This window comes from Natator depressus, chromosome 2 (assembly GCF_965152275.1).
Source record: "Natator depressus isolate rNatDep1 chromosome 2, rNatDep2.hap1, whole genome shotgun sequence".
Taxonomy (NCBI): domain Eukaryota; kingdom Metazoa; phylum Chordata; order Testudines; family Cheloniidae; genus Natator; species Natator depressus.
The window spans coordinates 72,750,761-72,764,225 of NC_134235.1; the positions used below are offsets into that span (position 1 = coordinate 72,750,761).

General features: G+C 41.7%; 2 protein-coding genes across 6 annotated transcripts in view; one reads left to right on the forward strand and one right to left on the reverse strand.

Moving 5' to 3' along the window:
• Positions 1 to 13,465, forward strand: part of LOC141982394 (uncharacterized) — a 42,344-nt gene that overhangs the window by 25,064 nt on the left and 3,815 nt on the right. The gene's annotated exons all lie outside the window — the stretch shown is intronic.
• Positions 7,886 to 13,465, reverse strand: part of DTNA (dystrobrevin alpha) — a 297,368-nt gene continuing 291,788 nt past the window's right edge. For 3 of the 5 annotated variants that reach the window (XM_074944418.1, XM_074944417.1, XM_074944420.1), the window contains one exon: positions 10,990 to 11,130. Coding sequence is in view for 2 of the 5 variants with exons in the window: in XM_074944419.1 (XP_074800520.1) it covers positions 10,972 to 11,130 (159 nt within the window). In the remaining 3 variants the exon portion in view is untranslated. Of the gene's footprint in view, positions 11,131 to 13,465 lie in introns of all 5 variants that reach the window. The other 2 variants (XM_074944419.1, XM_074944416.1) reach the window with 1 other exon arrangement.

A 13,465-nucleotide genomic window follows, 5' to 3' on the forward strand; every position in this document is an offset into this window, starting at 1 on the left:
TCTGTCATACTGCTAATGAGTTCCAAGTCAAATTTACGGAGGCCCAGATTTTCAAAGGTGTATAGATGTAGCTGCATTGAGTGTGGCTGCACTTAACAGATTTATCTCGTAAATCAGATTGGCATTGCAATGCTGAATGCAGCGATGCCTAAATACTGTTAAAACGCTGCACCTGGGTTTGTAAATCTTACCAAGTTTTTCTTCTAGCTGCTGGCTCAACCCACAACCTGAAAAATCAGTCTGAACCCTTTGTGCTTTAGACTTGCTCCTACAGCAGTCTGGAATGGTAATTTAGTTGGCAGTGTTGCTGCTGCATAAACACAAGAAGATCTTCCCAGCTCTATAAAAATCTTTGTAGAGTAACAACTTGTTTTGGTAAGAAAAACAACAAAATGACTCATGAGAAATAGGGAACAAATATTTCCATCAACAAGATTATAGTCTCCTGCTCTCTCTCTCTTGGTTATAACTACTCTTTAATACTATGGCTTCATTATGAAATGAAGCCAAGCTATGAAGGTGGACAGCAGAGATTATTGATATAATTAATAGCTCCTGTTTATTTATATCTTGAGCAAATTTATTTTTTAAGGTCAGTTAATTGTGCCCATTGCTAGTTCACATAATCATATGTTCCTATCACTTTTACCCTCTTCCACATCCTTTTTGTTGTCATCTTAATTTAGATGGTAAGATTTTAGGGCAGGACCCACTTCTTACTATATATTTGCACAGTGCCTAGTACACTAAGACATTGATCTCTATTGGGGGCCTCTGCATGCTTTTAGAATACAAATAAGAAATAATAACCAATTTATTTGATGGCCTGTGTGAAATTGGTTTAGCATCTCAGGCAAGTGGAATTGCACAATCCACATCATACAAACTGCCAACAGAGTTGGCAATCCAGTGTGGGCAAGTTTAATAGAAATACTAGGGGGGGTGAATGTGAAGACTGGACTACTCTCTCATCTGCAGATATTATCCCCAGGGGGTCATGTTATTGGGCTTGCAATAAGAAGGCTTGCATTGCAGCTGTATCTATTCTGTTGTTAAGCAGAAGACCTGTTTCCAATGTCAGCAGTCAAGCACCTTTCACAAGCACTAAACTTTATTTACAAGCAAATCAGTGGCTTGAGAACAGACAGACTCAGACAAATGGCTAAGATGGATTGTCATAACAGCTGACTTGCCATACACTGTGTGAAATAAAGATGGAATGCAGTCTCCTATTTGCCATAACAGGGACTAAATTCATCAGTACGTGATTTGGCTGAGTTTTACATCCAGTGGCATTGATTTCTTATTCAACACTGAGGGTTGGCTTGAATGTCTTATTTTTAAAACCTCCACAAGAGCTGAGATTTTTAGATGAAATGCATCAGTTTTAGATTCCACAGAATCATCACATAATTGGAGAGACCCAATAACTGTGGGAATTGGAGTGGGAATTTTATCATCAGCACCATGCCACTCAGTGGCTACAATGGTGTCTAAGGAAGGGGAATGAAGAAACATTGTGAAGGAGAGGAGTTTTGTTTTCTGATGACTTTTAAAATTACAATACAATATAACCTAGTGTAAAACTTCATCATGAAATTAGTTTAAGTCATGCTTTCCTTGATCTGTAGTTCATTTCTCATTCTACCTGATCAGTGCCTGAGACATGAAAATCATTCCCTAGCATTAATGGTATCAGCTGCGGGGGGAAGTGTCCTGCAGTTATTCAGCAAGTGCTTATTACAGGGTTGACTAAATGCAGTTCTGCTATCAACTCAAGAGAGGCACTAGGGCAAACTCCTCCCTGCTGTAAATCCGCTGCAGCCAGTGGCATTACACCAGGGATGAACCTGCTTTCTAATCTCTAGGAAAACCACCGCTGTTCAGACAATGTTAGCTTAGCGAAGTATAGGCATCAGTTGCATACCATGTAATGTGAACGACAAATGATTTCGCCAGGAAAGTTGTAGCTGGCCAGTGAATATCTAGTTTAACATTGATCTGATGTGTTTTGTTTTAAGCCACTCCAGTCTTGCTTCTGTTGGGACGCACAATCCACAATGGATTGTAACATCTTGTGTACCAAAAATAACATTGAGAGATGTGGCAAAAAGTAAACCTTCCTGCATATGCTTCTCCTAGCTGTGAATCTAGAAAATAATTCTGCAATGTCTTTTGTTGTTCTGAAATTGGTGCATTTGTAGAACTGAGACCTGAAGTATAATTTAAAAAATTGTCTTTTTGCTTAGTTTTCCTCAAAGAAAAATATGTGGCCAGCGAGACGTGAAGAGATGATTCCCTAGAAGCAGTGGTCCCTGGAGTGTTAATTATTCTATGCACCAGCTCTAATATGAGCCTTTCAACAAAAACAAACAAGACTTTCAAAGCCTCCGTCTGCTCAGGGACTTCAAGCTGCCTGACGGGTTGGGCTCTGAAAGCAAATTAGCAGAGAGCAAACACACACTTGTTTGTGGCACAATTAAAAATGATACAGCGTGTGTAAGGTGAATGCTATTAATAAATGGCATTTTGCTGCTCTGCAGCGATTGCGCTAGGGAGGTATCTTCAATTCTAAGTGTCGCCCACCTCTGTATGTGTGTGGTTGTCAAACTGCAATGGCACCCACTTGAAGTACAGAAGTGCACAGTGCTGAGAGCTGATTTTTCTGGAATTCAGCAGGTCCTTGTCTCTGGCTACAGTAGCATTGTACTACAAGGCAGATTTGGAGGGAGTGCAGAGAACAAAAATTAAGTGGTTTCAGGGACTAATCTAATAGGCAATATTAAAAGAACAAAAAGTATCTTGACCAAACAGCAGTGTGTGTGGTGGTGAGGAGGTGGGTGAACCAATAAACAACTTTCTTTTGAAGTGTGTGAACCCAAAGGAGGATGCAGAATTGTCAGGACTATGGCTTACCAATCAAAGTGGGGCGGGTTCTGGATAATTCTCGGAGGCAACCCAAAAAGTAAAGTGTGGAATTTCTCACACTTTCAGATTATCAAGCATTTAAAACCAAATATGTTATTTATGACGTTATTCATTATTTGTCTTGTGGTAGCGCCCAGAGATCCCAATTTGATATCAAGCACCATTGTGCCAAACACTGGGTACACACACATAACAAAAGGATGGCCCCTGCCTCAAAGAACATACAGTCTAAGTAAATGATGAGACACAAACAGTGGATACACCAAACAGACAGGGAAGCACAAGGTAACAGTGAAACTGTAATGGTTAGCAATTAGCATAATGTGCAGCTATCCCAGCATACCAGCTGCCTCGCCGTTGTCAAGTGTTGTGTTAAAAAGAAAAAGCAAGTCTTCTGGGAATTTAACTGGAATTTTATCAGAATAATTTTCAGTGATAAATTGTGTTATATAAAGTTAGCAAATGGCACAGTAACATTGAGCACCAGAAGGCAAGCAGAGGGCCACAGAAGCCCTCATGTATTTCTCTCCCAGATACACAAAAACAAATATTCTCTCTCCTGATTTATGTTTTTCAATCTTTCTTTCTCCCCCTTGCTTTATCACCTTGATTCCAAGCTTACATACCCACCGCTACAATCTACTCACTACTTTCTCTGTATAAACTCACTCTCCTCCCTGTTGAGACCATTTGATTTATCTACCCAGTCCATCCTTTTCCATTTCCTTTCCTCACTTTTTGTTTCATACAATCGAACTTCTGGTTCGGCCCCCCGCCCTAGCCCTGTACAGCCCCCTCCCCCCACAATCACTTCATCAATTCAACTCTCAGCCCCTAATTCCCCAATTCTCAATCCTTGTCCCCAAATTAATCAATTCTAGGCTCTTCCTCCCCCAGACAATTCAATTTTTGCCCCCTTTTCTAATTTAATACTTCAGTGCTCTGCCCCCCCGCCCTTCATTTCTCAGCCTCCCTTCAGTTCAGTACCATACAAAATAATCCCCCAACTCATCAGTACAATACATCATGCCCTCCTCCAAATCTCTGTAGCTTAGCTCATGTGCCAGTTCAATATAATTCCAATCCCCCACTTTCTCATTTCATTACAGTCTCCCTCCAACCTCTTCAGCCGTTCCATTCTCAGGTCCCGTCTACCAATTCTTAGACCCCCTCCTCTATGCTCCACCAACTCATCAAATTTTGGCCTCCTCTCTCATGTGACAATTCATGTCTGGGAGCTTCATACCTCTGAACAGTCTTCTCCTTCATGGCTTTGTGGTTGCCCACTCTCAGCTTCTCCTAGGGTAGGTCAGATGCCATCTCAGGGCCCAGCCCTAACTTCCTGAGGTATAGGAGGATATTGTGCTAAGGAAGCTGCTTCGCTCTTGCTCCATGGCAACTGTCCTCTTAGCCCTGAGGCAGAAGGGCTAAGGAAGAGGCGAGCCCCCTGCCAGTCAGGACAGAAAGGACTTTGACAGTGCACCAACCTTCTGCCTTCTCAGCAGCAAGAAGGGTGACTGAAAAGGGTGACCGGGGAGGGAGGAAAGGAACAGTGAGTGGGAGGGGGACTCTGAGGGGCGGTGAGTGGGAAGGAGCAGGAGCATGAGAGAATCATAGAATCATAGAATATCAGGGTTGGAAGGGACCTCAGGAGGTCATCTAGTCCAAACCCCTGCTCAAAGCAGGACCAATCCCCAATCAAATCATCCCAGCCAAGGCTTTGTCAAGCCTGACCTTAAAAACTTCCAAGGAAGGAGATTCTACCACCTCCCTAGGTAACGCATTCCAGTGTTTCACCACCCTCCTAGTGAAAAAGTTTTTCCTAATATCCAACCTAAACCTCTCCCACTGCAACTTGAGACCATTACTCCTTGTCCTGTCCTCTTCTACCACTGAGAATAGTCTAGAACCATCCTCTCTGGAGAGGATGATGTGAGGGGAGGGATGGCGCAGTAAGAAGCAGGATGACAGTGGGGGAGGCAGTGTGTGGGAGGCGGGACTCCAGAGGGAGGCACTGGTCTCTGTTAATCAGTCTTTTATGCTGAGCAAATAGCTACTGTGAGCTGTAGCTCACGAAAGCTCATGCTCAAATAAATTGGTTAGTCTCTAAGGTGCCACAAGTACTCCTTTTCTTTCTACTTGAGCCAGTATTTCTTTGCAGATCCACCACGTATGGAGAAAAAAATCAGCCCAACATAAGGGGAAGCAGATCAATAGGGCTAGGCGCCGGATGATGCTTAATATGTGCACGTGGTTCACAATATGTTCTGTTTGATTGTGGCTTCTTTTCCCCATCTGCATCACACAGGACTCAAGACTGGAGTGGCTTAAAGCATTGTTTTAAAATGAAAACTGACTGACTAGCTAACGTGACACAAAAAGTAACTAACGCAGCGGAAAAAAAAATCACGCAGGAAGCCGAGCGGACACTGAGTAAGCACAGCCTGCCCTGCACCTTGGGTAGTCCGATGGAAATAAAAAGAGGCTGGGGTCTTGGACCCCTGGATGAAGGGACAGCAGGTCCCAGTGGACACTGTTAGTGATAGGGAAGGTTCCAAATTCCTGGGCCAGAAAACATGCGTATCTAAGAGTAGGACCCCATCTGGACAATTCTCAAAGGAGTACCCTTAGTTTCTGACTCTCCCAGGACTCTCCTGAATGCCTGTGGCTTTCTCAGCTGCAAACCACACGAACAGTTATGGTGTGGTTGCACTATAGACAGTCCATGCTAATCCCCACATGACCAATGCATAGCCGTTATTCATAAAAAGACAAGGGAAGACTTTAATCTATGGATTATCTGGGCATTTGGCTAAAGTGATCCCAAAATACATAAAACTCTTCAGTTCCTGCTTCTGACTGGAACAATAGAGAAGGTTTTTTCCAAACCTTTTGGGGTACAAACAATCTCTGCTATGTGCTGGTTGTTCCTATCATTGTGGTAATCGCGTTGTGCTCAAACACTCCACACAGAGCGCAAACGCCCGTTTCAAATAAAATATGGACCTGCTAAGTAACAAGCCTCTGAAATAAATAAGAAGCAATGTATTAGATTTATAGGCTGCTGCATGTACCCCAGCGTACCATCCAGGAGTTTCTAGACATTTTCAGTCACATCATGTAGGACTGTCCTAAGGAAGGTACCTACTTCCAGAGAATAAAAGGAGACTCAATTTGCGTTTGCAATTGGGATTGATTTATTGTTACCAGTACAAATTTGGCCTTTCTTCGGGGAGGATGTGGGGAAAACTGAGAGGTGTGGTGCCAGGAGTGCCCAGCTTGTAGCCAGGGGCTGTTTACCGTATTTGCTTCTCAAATTGCAAGGGTCCAAATGTAGCCCATGAGGAAAAAATAGTAGAATTGAAACCAATGTGGAATTATACCTGGGGTATCACATGATGCCTATCATCTGCTTTGCATAATTCCGCAACTCTAACAAATTTACAGTGTAAAGTGATTGCCTTTGTTTGGAGAACATTTCCAACCAGACCTGGGAGTTAAGGGCAAACCAGCTTTAGAGCTTTGCAGTTAGTGTTGACACAGCAGTCGAGACTCCAATCTACTGCCTCCTTTCTAGCATCTGGTCTCCTGAAACTATATGATGGCGAGTACAGGATGTCCCTGATCCTTTGCCAATGCATTCTGTTCAAATAGCCCCACCAGATATAATCAATTGCCTATTTAGCAACATCCAGTGTACCAGTGTGAATACTGCTGAGTGTATAATAAGTGCCATTTTGCAACGGCTAGATGTAGTTGATTCCTCTGAAGATATGCTGCTATTTTGTAACAATCAAATGCATACTCTCAATAGATTGAATTGTGGACTTGTTTTACCACAGGCTATTTCAAACCAGCACAAAACAGCAAAAACCTCATTGTTGCATCCCTGTGTTTTTTGCCTAATGCCTACTTCCTGGGTGGAGGGGCTAGTATAGTAGCTAAGATGTTCACTTTGGGAAAAAAAGGAAGATTGCCTTTCACAGGACATAAATAGGCCTCTGAATATTAGCAGCTTTAGATCATGCATATCCTACAACATACATGTAAAAGTGTTGCTTTATGGGGAAAATAATCTTTATAAATAATTTCTGTTGTAAATTAGAATTTCTTTAGGCTAGTGACCATTAGAAAGCACCAGCAGATGACTTGGGGCTGCAGAGAGCTGTCCTCTTAAAACATTAAATAGAAAATTGTACCTTCATGTCCATTTGCAGTGCAAGATCATGTGTGAATTGTATATACAGTGCAGCTATTAAAAAGGCAGCCTTTGGCAGTTAGTGGCTCAGTTTCTCATCTTTAAAATGAGGACAATACTTTCTTCCTTCTGCCCTAGCACATCTTGTAAGCTCTTTGGGGGCATGGACTGTCTTATTATGTATCTGTACAGCTCCTAGCACAAGGGAAACACAATGGGACATCTAGCTGCTAATGTATTAAAAATAATTGCATTTTTATTGAAGTAAAATACCTTGAAAATACCTGTGTTATAGGAATCATACACTGAATTGACTGGTGGTAAAGAGTTGAGCTTCTTTCCTCTAAGAAGTCAGGAGGGAAATAATGGAACATTTCATTCCCATCAAGCAGCAAGAGGGAGGGTGTATGGGTAGAGGCAGGATGGGCTGCTTCAACCGGAGGTGATGGAGCTACTCAGCATGCATGCAACCAGAATGGGGAGAAGGAAAGGACCTGCCTTGATCACTGCAGAAATCAGTGACAAGTTTGCAGCTTGAGGGAAGCTGGTGTGAAGGATTCTGTAACGTGGAGTCAGAATTTAAAAAACAATGAATTTTTGGTTGTGGGAAAAAAAGAGGTGAAGATCACTGAACGAGACAATGCTGCTTTCCTTTATTCTAGAAGAAAGGTCCACTCGAGCTTCAGGAAACACACATGCTAATGCCAAAATAAAGCACAAACATGAGTCTTGAAAAATTATTTTTAAAAATCCTTTTTAATGAAGAAATAATTCCATTCCAAAATATAGACACACAATTAAATAGTTTAATCACTTCAAAATATAACGTGTCCCCAGTAGGTTCCAACACACACACAAAACAATACTTAACAGCAATACAAAAACCCCATACAATAGTAGTTCTGTTACAATACCAATGAATAGTGTGAAATCTTTAGTGTTTCTACATCTGTCTCAAGTGGTGTCAAGTACAGTAGTTTAAAAATGTCTTACAGTTGTTAGCCTCAAGATGTAACTCTTCATACATTTTTGGTTCAAAGATAAAAATGCCCTCTCTCTTCAGGACACAGTGGAGTGCTTGTTGTTCATGGCTCCTTCTATTGAATTGAACCAATGTGATTGCAGCAACCTGAAGTTGCAATATTTACAAGGTCTATCTACAATAATTCCAAGAACTAATAAGGATGGCAGAAGATGACTAAAAGAAAAGGCAGACACCTGTGCTAAATAATGATTCAACAATTTGGCTCATGCATATAAGAAAATACATATATCACAACAAAGGCCACACACCTTATTATGCAGGTTAGTTAACATTACTACTTACAGATAACCTGTTCTCCTCCTCAACTTTCAACATTCAAGAACCCTATTTATCTTCACGTCCCTGTGTCCTGATTGCAAACTACTGAGTAGTCCTTCCCTCCAGTGATAGTCAACCACTCAGGGAGTTTTGACTGCTGTGGTTGGCCATTTGTAGTTAGAAAAGGCCAGTACTGGGGACCATTTCTGTAACTTTGTTTAATGACCATAAGCCACAACCAAAATAATATCAGACAAACAGTCAAAGACCAGCTGTGCTAAAATGTAGCCAGCTTTACCACTGGGGGAAAAAAAAAAAGCTTAAATTTAAAAAGTGCTTCATCTCAGAGCTCTAAAGTAGAAGAGGTCACCTAGAACTCTGTTTGGGATTGCCTTGCTAACACCAGCCTGAGAGAAAGCTGGTTGGCTTGTCAACATTTTTCATTATATTAATCCTGGAGCCCTGGCAATGGATTTATACGCTTGCAGTTACTTTCAGCATGATGATGTGTATACAGACAGGAGAGTTATGTAAGGTAGTTATTAATCCAGATGCCATTCAACGTAACATAGGTTGTTGAATCAGTCAGCCATGGCACGTAGTTGTGTGCTAGCTCACTTTGTTTGTGCTCAGGAAATGCTTGACTAGAATCCTGAGCTGACAGCATTGGCTGTAACTTCACTGTAGTAGTTTTCAGTGTTGAGTGCTAGGCACTAGTGGAAGGCTCACCCATTCCTGAGAAGACGCTGTAGGAGACATACGCCATCATAGGTATGGTGCCTACCTTTTCAGGCTGGCCTATACCACAGGAGCAAAGACCAGTGATTGGGAGGAATGGGGGGAAGCCTACATGAAGATAGCTGGTTGCAGGAGTGTCAATTTGGGTATCTGAGACCAGGCTCAGATATACAAGGAGATGTGGGCAAGAGGTCTGTATAAGCAATAATACTGTATGAAAGTAAAAAAAACCAGCAGTAACTTTCATCCAGATATACATTACCAAACAGTCAATCTCAATGAAACAGCCATGAGACTAAAGATTGCGTACAGACATACAGCGAGTGAGTTTATTGGGACAAGCTATGGAGCAATCCAGGACACATCCTAAAATGTTACCATGAAAGAAAGGTTAGACAGACGTGCTTTAACCTGTTTTACATCAGTACCTCACTCACTCACTGCAGGCAGACTGTGCCAGCTGTGGCTACCTGTATGCAAACCTAGAATTTTCAGGGCTGCTAAACAGTGTCACTTCATTCCTAAGTAATATTCTGTGTGAGATATTACCAGCTATTTCACTTCAAACTCTGGTCAAAACTACATGTAGGATAATAGTAAGGGCAAGACAAGCACTGTACAACTAACATTTTCAATTTGTTATCCTGCATGATCGACAAGGCCCACTTTCTCTCATAGTTCTCCCCGGGTAAGATAAAAAGTTAAGAGTTACTAGCAGAGACAATACTCTAGTTCTGTAACCCTATGCCTGTTCTTTCAAAAACAACAACTCTGTTCTCCTTGTGCATTTCACCAATTGCTAAGTCTCCATTCAGCTCTGAGAGTCTCACGACACATTTCCAAGAACGCATGCAGAACATCTGGTGGCTGGCTAAGGCAATACACATTTGGAAATGAAAGGAAACAGTTGCAAGCGCACTTTAAGCCTATATATTTAAAGCTGAAGGCCTCAAAAATAACATGATGGGGAGGGGAAAAAATGGAAAGAGCCGATTTGTTGAACACATGTTTACTAAAGCTAAAACATCAATGAAACAATACCATGGAAGATTATACATAACTTCAGTCAGTTTAGGGATCTTATGGCACCTGTGGTTTATAAACAGCTTTAGTAACGAGTATTTCAAAACATAGTTCACAGTTTTAAGAAGATCTGTGCTGATTTAAAAACTAGATTCTATATAATTTGAATGTTGCCTTTTGTATATGATATCTATTTGGAAAAAAATATTTACACTAACGTCTATGGCTGATTTGTTAGATTATTTTGAAAGAAAACATTCCTAAGTTACACGTTAGCCCTAAATTAGAGGGGTTTTTTAGTGCATTTTGTACAAGTCTTTTATGTAAAAGACTTTTAAACAAATTGCAAACATAGTCTGGTACTTTGCTTTGGGCTACTAAATATATACACTCAGGAGTATAATCATTCAGTGTTAAATGCATAATTGTAGCTTTTTATTTCTTCTGTGAAAGAAAAATGTACAGTGTGTAGTAAACTGTTCTCCTAAAATCTCCAAGTATTCAGAAATCAAATTGCAATCTATAAACAGTATTAATATTGTCATTGTAAACTGAAAAGGTTCAACATAGTGTGCAAAGGGTTTACATGTTTTGTTGATACTGCTATTATTTGTAACAGCAGCACACATTTCAGCCTGCTTTCTTCATCGGTAATGAGCCATGTTACAGAAGATGTAGCTAATGTAAGTTAGCTTTAAACAAAAGTCTTTTTCTCAAAACACACACCTACAAACTACAACTCTTAGAACAAAAGCACTGTGCTACAGTCCTCGGAACTTAGTTAGTCATTTGATTTTTTTGTCAAGAGATGCTGCACTTGTTGGTTCCATTCTTCTGTGAAGCTTGCAGCCAGGTTTTCTTCTTCATCAGTTCGAATGCAGCTCTCCTCATCGTCAGTTCTCACATAGCTTTCGTTGTCTGTCTGACTGCAGCTTGCCTGCTAAACAACGTTTAGGAGAACTTTTAGAAGGGAAAGTTGTCTTAAATCACATACACGCAAACATTTCAAACAAAATCTGCACATGTTGCACTATCAAGAAAACAAAAAGCCACGCAATTCTCTTGGTTACAACTTAGGTATTAAAGGTGAAACCCACTACACCTATGGAAACCAACTATTCAAGCTCTATGCAGGTGAAATTACAGAGGAGTGGGAATCCACTCCCACAAAACAGGGACAGAATTTAGGACTGCTCTGCACTCTTCCAGCTCTGGTGGGTACGAGTAGTGGCCTGAAACCTTCTATGCTATTTATACAGGGTACTGGGGCAACTGGAATTGCATAAACACAGATCTCTTGATGCTCCCATTTCCTACTCCAAGGTGTAGCCCTCCATGCTGGCTGGGCTGGTGTGGATAATTTCCACTATGCGCAGGAGGTGCAGATACTCATGTGCAGCCAATCAGCTAGCAGCACCTCCCCTAACAGCCCCCACATGGGAATTTAAGCAGGGTGGAGAACCTTGCACTGGACCTACATACTCAGGTGAATTTCACCTTATGGGTGTAAAAGTTGATCTGCAAAGAACGTAACTAGCTCAAAAACAATGCTGGATTGTACCTCTCTTAAACAGGATGCTCCTCTTTGATGAATGCTTTCATATCCTGCACAATCAATGGCGTCCTGTGTTTCCAGAATTGGACGCTTCCAAGTTTTATTCAGTGATGGAAAACTTTTGATGTTCCAAGGCGTATCTGAGGAACTAGTTTTGGGCAACACAGGGAACACGTTCTTTTGATATATTCCTCCTGGAGAACATAGTTCTCTCCTCCTCTTTATACCTCCCCACTTCAAAGTTAAAGGGACTATGGTTTATCTTATCCTCTTTCCCTGAACTATTTAGAACAGTCAAACTACCTACAGTACTGCTGATGGTAACATATAGGACAGCATTCTATCGGGCTAAAACTTAGTTCGACATGTTCAGAGCTCATATGCACATTGTTTTTGTGAACAATGGCTAAATTAAGTCTGGTGAACTGACAAAGGTTGGGTAGAATTAGAGTTTTCCTTCCCTTTCCCAAAGTTATCTAAGCCCTGGTCTACACTAGGAGTTGAGGTCGAATTTAGCAGCGTTAAATCGATTTAACCCTGCACCCGTCCACACGACGAAACCCTTTTTTTCGACTTAAAGGGCTCTTAAAATCGATTTCCTTACTCCATCCCCGACAAGGGGATTAGCGCTTAAATCGGCCTTGCCGGGTCGAATTTGGGGTACTGTGGACGCAATTAGATGGTATTGGCCTCCAGGAGCTATCCCAGAGTGTTCTATTGTGACCGCTCTGGACAGCACTCTCAACTCAGATGCACTGGCCAGGTAGACAGGAAAAGGCCCGCCAACTTTTGAATTTCAATTTCCTGTTTGCATGGTCACCTGCAGCTTGCCACGCTGGCCAGAGCTCATCAGCAGAGGTGACCATGCAGAGCTCATCAGCAGAGGTGACCATGATGGAGTCCCAGAATCGCAAAAGAGCTCCAGCATGGACCGAATGGGAGGTACGAGATCTGATCACTGTATGGGGAGAGGAATCCGTGTTACCAGAACTCCGTTCCAGTTTTCGAAATGCCAAAACATTTGTCAAAATCTCCCAGGGCATGAAGGACATAGGCCATAACAGGGACCCGAAGCAATGCCACGTGAAACTTAAGGAGCTGAGGCAAGCCTACCAGAAAACCAGAAAGGCAAACAGCCACTCCGGGTCAGAGCCCCAAACATGCCGCTTCTATGGGATAGTGCTTGGGGTGTCCTATAGACCGCCGGGATCTAAATTGGATATGGATAGAGCCCTTTTTAATGTTTTTAATAAAGTAAATACTAATGGAAACTGTGTGATCATGGGAGACTTTAACTTCCCAGATATAGACTGGAGGACGAGTGCTAGTAATAATAATAGGGCTCACATTTTCCTAGATGCGATAGCTGATGGATTCCTTCATCAAGTAGTTGCTGAACCGACTAGAGGGGATGCCATTTTAGATTTGGTTTTGGTGAGTAGTGAGGACCTCATAGAAGAAATGGTTGTAGGGGATAATCTTGGCTCAAGTGATCATGAGCTAACTCAGTTCAAACTGAACGGAAGGATTAACAAAAATAAATCTGCAACAAGGGTTTTTGACTTCAAAAGGGCTGACTTTCAAAAACTAAGGAAATTAGTTAGGGAAGTGGATTGGACTGAAGAATTTATGGATCTAAAGGTAGAGGAGGCCTGGGATTATTTTAAATCAAAGCTGCAGAAGCTATCAGAAGCCTGCATGCCAAGAAAGGGGAAAAAAT